Source organism: Lonchura striata, chromosome 27 (genome assembly GCF_046129695.1).
Source record: "Lonchura striata isolate bLonStr1 chromosome 27, bLonStr1.mat, whole genome shotgun sequence".
NCBI classification, from domain to species: Eukaryota; Metazoa; Chordata; class Aves; order Passeriformes; family Estrildidae; genus Lonchura; species Lonchura striata.
Window position 1 is genome coordinate 8,336,188 of NC_134629.1, and position 6,000 is coordinate 8,342,187.

Genomic DNA, 6,000 nt, shown 5'->3' on the forward strand with positions numbered 1-6,000 from the left:
AGAGCCGCTCTCAGCAGTGACATTGGGGACACCCCCCTTGCTCCTCATTTTTCCCTCTCCTCCCTAAATTTCCCCATTTCCCTCCCAGCTTTAGGAAACCCGAGGGGATGCAGAACGCAGATTTTTTTTTTTTTAATCAGAGTTTTTTGGTTTTTTTTTAATAAAATGCGGAGATATAATTTTTAAAGGGATTTTTATTTTATTTTATTTTATTTGCTTCCAAATAAATCGCCCGAGTCCCTTTTTCCTTTTTTTCTTGGGACTGCGCAGGGCGGGAGCTCCTCACCTACCTGTCTTTCCTTACAAAAGCAAGGTTATTCCCTCAAAACGCAGCCAAGCATTTTTGAACGCTCCCGACTCCTCTGGTGGAGAGTAAAATAATAATAAAAAAAAAGACACAGAAAAATAAAACAAAACAAAAAAAATAACAAACCCAGAAGTTTCCAGGCGTCTCACAAAAAAAAAAAAAATTAAAAAATAAAAATTAAAAAGGCAAAAATAAAAATAGCAAGCTCATGTGCCCAGCACGCGTTGCTGCTTCCTCCGTCCCCCCCGAGCTCCCCGAGCTGCAAACTCCGTCCTGCGCTTTTATTTAATGAACGACACATTTATGAACAATCAAATGATCCTCGTAAAAATTTTATTGAAGGACATAAAAAACATCCCCGGCTCCTCCTCGCCCAACACCGCAGCCTCTGCCTTGCGAAAGCTCAGCTTTCCCCTTATTTAGATTTTTTAATTTTTAATTTTTTTTGGGGGAGGATGGAGGAGAGGGTTGCTTATTATTATTATTGTTATTGTTATTATACACCCCTTCCTCCTTTTATTTTTTGTTTTTTCTTTTTTTGTAAAGCCGTCCGGAATGATCCATAATTTTATTTTCTGGCTGCTGGAGAAGCTCCTGGCTCGGAGCGGATCCCTGAGCAGCCCTGGCGAGGACACAGCGCTGCCAAAGATGACAAAAGCCGCTTTTTTCCCCTTTTCGGCTCCGAGCTCCTCTTCCCCCCCTCTCCGCTCCCCTCCGCGGCTGCGGGCGGGGGTCCCACCTCCCCGAAATTCGCTTTAATCCCCCCGGGGAGAGAGGACAGAGATAAATTGCGTCGAGAAATAGTTCCTGGGCCACCTTCCACAATTACCTTCCACCTTCCCTGCCTGTCGCTCGCAGCCTCGGGCAGAATCTCCCCCCTCCCAGCCCGCGGGGCTGAGCATCCCCGGCCGCCGAGCCGAGCATCCTCCTCCTCCTCCTCCTCCTCCTCCTCCTCCCCATCTCCGCCCCCGTTTCCAGCCGCTTTTTTTATTTTTTTTTAAGGAAAAGCCGGGCGGCGTTATTAGATTACCAAAAAAAAAAAAAAAAAAAAAAGAAAAAAAGAGGGTAGGAGAGGGGGAAAAGGAAAAAAAAAAAATAAAAAAAAAAAGGAAAAGAGGAGAAAAAAAAAAAAAGAAAAAGCCCTGCGGATTGATCCGGGCGATATTTTTGGGTAAATACAATCACGTGAGGCCGGCAGCCAATGGCGCGGTGGGAACGGCTGAAAAAATAATTACCTGCCCTGATTGTTCTATGAGCAGATAAAAAGTACACATACACTTCATACAATAATCCGATGAATGTAAAAGAGGGGGCGAGCGAACCATGTCGGCTTCGGGCCCCATCAGCAACTACTACGTGGACTCGCTGATCGGCCCCGACAACGAGGAGCTGCTCGCCCCGCGCTTCGCCGGCCCCGGCGCCGCTCGCCCCGCAGCGCTGGTGCCCGACTGCGCCGACTTCCCCTCGTGCAGTTTCGCCCCCAAACCCGCCGTGTTCACCACCTCGTGGGCGCCCGTGCCCTCGCAGCCCTCCGTGGGCTACCCGCACCCCGCGGGCCCCTACGGGCCGCAGGCGGCCGAGCCCAGGTACGTGCGGACCTGGCTGGAGCCGCTGGCCGGGGCCGTGTCCTTCCCGGCCTTCGGGGCTCGGCCCTACGGGCTCAAGGCGGACGCGTTCGGGGCTCCGCGCAGGGCGGAGTGCGGCCCCGCCGACGGCCGCGCCTACGCGGATTTCGTGTACGCGGCTCCCGGCGAGCTGCGGGAGCGAGCGGCGCAGAACATCCCGTCCTCCCCCGAGTCCGAGGCCATCGCCGCCGGCAAACACAAAGAAGAAAAGCACGAATTAGACCCCAGTAAGTCCAAGTCATTCTTGTTTACGACCGCGGAAGGCATTACGGCTTCCAGGACCCCACTCAATAAAATGAAATTACCTTAGAGAGAGAGAGAGGAGAGGGGCAGAGCGCGACCCTAAAACTCCAGAGCCGCAGGAAGGTTCTGGGGGTTTCGGCGAGTCCACTTTGTTTTGGGCTCTTTGGGGTTTTTTGGAAATTTTTAATCCCCCTTTTATTCTTCTTTATTTTTCCCTTTTTTTCTTTCTTCTCTTTTTTTAATTACTCCGCTGACGGGGCTGCTTCGACCCCCCCTCCCATTTAAATTAAACCAATAATAGCAATAATAATAATAACAATTAATAACTGTAGACGCAGAGTGCGCGTTGTGCGAGAGGGGAGAGTGAAGCAGAGGGAGAAGCGTCTTCGGCTCCCAAAAATTCATTCCCACTTTCCAGGAACAAGGAAGAGTTTGGGGATGCCTGGGAGCGAGCGCGCGGATGTGGGGGTGGATTTTGGGGTTTGTTTCTTCATTTGTTTTGGGGAGGGGAAGGGAACATCTCAGGGTGAACGCAGAGGCGCCCCTTTATCTCCTGGAAAAATCAATAAAAGCTCCGGGGCGCGGTTATTCCTGAATTATTCCCCCCCGAAAAAAACCCCAAAAATCCTCCACGTGGGAATGAAGGGAAAGGTGAAGCCTGGCGAGGGGGGCGAGGCAGGAATGAGGAGAAAAATCGGGATTTTAGGGCCAGCTGAAGGGCAGGAGGCGGCGAGCGCAGGAGCTGCTGAGGAGGGAGGGAGAACTTTAAAAAAACCCAAAATGCCCCAAAAAACCCCAAAACGCAAGGCGGGAATCAGCAAAACCCCGAATTTTCCCAGGGGCAGCGAGCAGGTAACGGCCGCTGCGGAGAGAGCGAAAATCGCCTGGAATCGCCCCAAAAACGCGGCCGAGGGCAGCCGGGGACGCTTTTGGGGCGCTTTTGGGGGGTTTTGGGCGCTTTTGGGGTGTTTCGGGCGTTTTTGGGGGTTCGGGGCTGGCACCCCCGGGCCGCCGCCCGCGGCTCTGCCGTGCCAGGCGGGCCGGTGCCACCCGCGCTGGGAAATTGGGGCTGCGAAAACCTCCCCGGGCTGCCCAAAACGCCCCAAACCACCCCAAAAACGCGGCCGGGCGGAAACGCCGCGGCCCCGCACCCGCGGCGTGAAAACGCCCTTGAAAAAACCAAATGAAAACCGGCAAAAGAGCCGAAAATAACCCAAGAATAACCCCAAAAATCCGATTTTCGCGACGCCCCGCGTGTCATGCCGGAGATATTAAAAAAGCCAAGGCGGCTTTGCAGGTCCGGGAGAGCTTCTGGGGAAAGTCTTGGCGAGCTGAGGTTGTAAAAAGAGTTTATGGGCCTATGAAATGGTGGGAATTTTGACTTTTTATGACTTGTTCCTCGATTACCGCCAGCAGCAACAGCAGCAGCAGCAGCAGCAGCCATGTGGATCGTTATTATTATTATTATTATTAATAATATTATTATTTTAAACCCGGCGCGCCGCTTTTATTTTTATTTTTTATTATTGTTGTTATAGATAATTTTTATTTTTACTAAAGTTAAAAAAAAAAAAAGTGAGAACGGCAGAGAAAGGAGAAAAGGAAGTGACCCCCTCCAAAATAAACAGATTAAACCCTTGTGAAGGTCACTTAAAATATTTAGGTAAGAGCTGCTAATTAAACAGGTTCTGGCTGTAGGGCGTGGAGGGGGGAGGGAGAAATTAATAATAATAATAATAAAAAAAAGGCCAATTTTGTACATTGGTTTTCCCACCCCCCAAAAAATTACAAAAAATTATTTAAAAATATTCAAAAAATTAAAAATACCACCATATATACATATATATAAAAATCTTCTTTCTCAGACAACCCCGTGGCAAATTGGATTCACGCGCGCTCCACGAGGAAGAAACGATGCCCTTACACAAAATATCAGACCCTGGAACTGGAAAAAGAGTTTTTATTCAATATGTACCTCACGCGGGACCGGAGGTACGAAGTGGCGCGGGTGCTGAACCTCACGGAACGCCAGGTCAAAATCTGGTTTCAGAACAGGCGAATGAAAATGAAGAAAATGAATAAAGAGAAAAGCGATAAGGATCAGCAATAATAATACAAAATATAAAAATATAAAAATAATAAATTAAAAAAAAAAAAAAGAAAAAAAAGTTTGGCGGAGAGAAACGAGGGTGGAGAGGGAAAAAGCAACAGCGGGGGGAAAAAGCAGGGGAAAAAAAGGGGGAAAAAGGGGAAATAATAAAAAAAAAAGGGGTGAAATGTTTCTGACTTTGAATGTGCGGATGAATGTTTAGCGGTAGAGGTTTGGGGACTCGAGGCTTTTCTAAAATGCGACTAAAATCAGAAAAAAATTAATGAAATGTGCCCGGGGGGGGTTTGGTTTTCTCTTCCTTTCTTCCGCCTTGCTCTGCCCTCAGCAAAAGCGGCACGAGAAGTACTTGAATTTTTATTTTGCTGTTTTTTATTATTATTATATTTTATGTCCTAAATTAAAACCTCATCCAGTATTTTGAATTTTTTTTTTCCTGATTTTTTTTTTTTAATCCCGCGTGAATATTTTGTACGAAAAAAAAATATTAAAAAAAAAAAAAAAAGGAGGAAAAACAAAAAAAGGACTGGAGGGAATGGTGGCTCCCGATGCTGATGTTCTGTCACGGTGTTGAACGTTTCTGCTGTACCGATTTTGTGTATTTTATTCTCGTCTCAGACCCGTTCTGTAATATTTGTTCTGTTGCCTATTGTAGAGCAGCTCTGTAAATATACCTTAAAAAAAAAAAAAAACCACAACAAAAAACACCCGAAAACAACAAAAAGGCAAAAAAAAAAAAAAAAAAATCGGCCTTGGAGGTGTCTTTTTCTTTAAAAGCAGCCCCGGGGCTCGGCCCGAGCATCCCCGAGAGGTTTTTTAATTTTTCCCCCCCTGCATTTTCCGTGCCCCAAACGCGGCGGTAAAAAGCGCTGAGGTAAGGGATCTGCGCGCCATCAATTTGGAGATTGCGATAATTAATTGTGCTAATTTATGGCCGCGGGCGATCGAAGGATGTGCTCGGGAAAAAAAAAAAAAAAAAAAAAGGAAAAAGGAAAAAAAAAAAAAAAACCAAAAAACTGGGGATGAATGGAGGAGCTTGGCACAAGCGGCCGCTGATCCAGAGCTGGAAATGAGGGGGGGAAATAATTAAAATATCAAATTAAATATCCGGGGTGAGGACAAGGAGCGGGAGGAGGGAAAAGACATCGAGAAATCGCCAATTTTTGGGACGGAAAGGCCGAAATAAAAAGCAAATCCGCGACCCCTCCTTTTATTTTTTGCTGCGGGGGGGGGGAATGATTTTTTTTAAACCCCAAAAAATTGGGGGGAGGCTCAGAAAGGTGAAAAAAAAAGCCCGGGGGAGGAAATTCGGGTCCATCCCGGCCCCTCCTCCCGTCGGCGCTTCCCAGGCTGCGGGAAGGGCAGAAAAACGAGCAGCGAGCGGAGTTTAATCAGAAAAACCCGGCCAAAGAGGTGCCTTTCTTTAATTAAACGAGCCTTGCCATCGCCCTAATTAGGACCAGACCGTTCGTCGCCCTCGTCCCGTTTTTCCCCCAAATCCCACCCGCTTTATCCCCCCCCTCCAAAAAAAAAAAAAATAAAATAAAATCTGGAAGCGATTATTCCTGCGGATCCGCTAAAATATCGCTCTTTCATATTTCCCTGCTTCTGAGGTTTTTGGGGTTTTTTCTCTGTTCCTTCCTCCCCCGATTTGTGTCGTTTTTCCCAGGGTTTTGCCACCAAACAGGAGCGCGGGGAGAGAGGCACAAAAATCCTTT

General features: G+C 47.6%; 1 protein-coding gene across 1 annotated transcript; it reads left to right on the forward strand.

Annotated features, from left to right (window-relative positions):
* Positions 1-1,630: 1,630 nt before the first annotated feature.
* Positions 1,631-4,285, forward strand: HOXC9 (homeobox C9). The gene is made up of 2 exons (XM_021546986.1): positions 1,631-2,159; positions 4,041-4,285. Exons 1-2 carry the CDS (start codon positions 1,631-1,633, stop codon positions 4,283-4,285), a joined length of 774 nt encoding a protein of 257 aa, XP_021402661.1.
* The last annotated feature ends 1,715 nt before the right edge of the window (positions 4,286-6,000 follow it).

Bases quoted from the DNA above. Each gene is read 5' to 3' on its own strand.
- HOXC9 (XM_021546986.1), top strand. From the start codon at position 1,631: ATGTCGGCTTCGGGCCCCATCAGCAACTACTACGTGGACTCGCTGATC. The intron at 2,160-4,040 runs GTAAGTCCAAGT...CTTCTTTCTCAG, and splicing joins AAAGCACGAATTAGACCCCA to ACAACCCCGTGGCAAATTGG.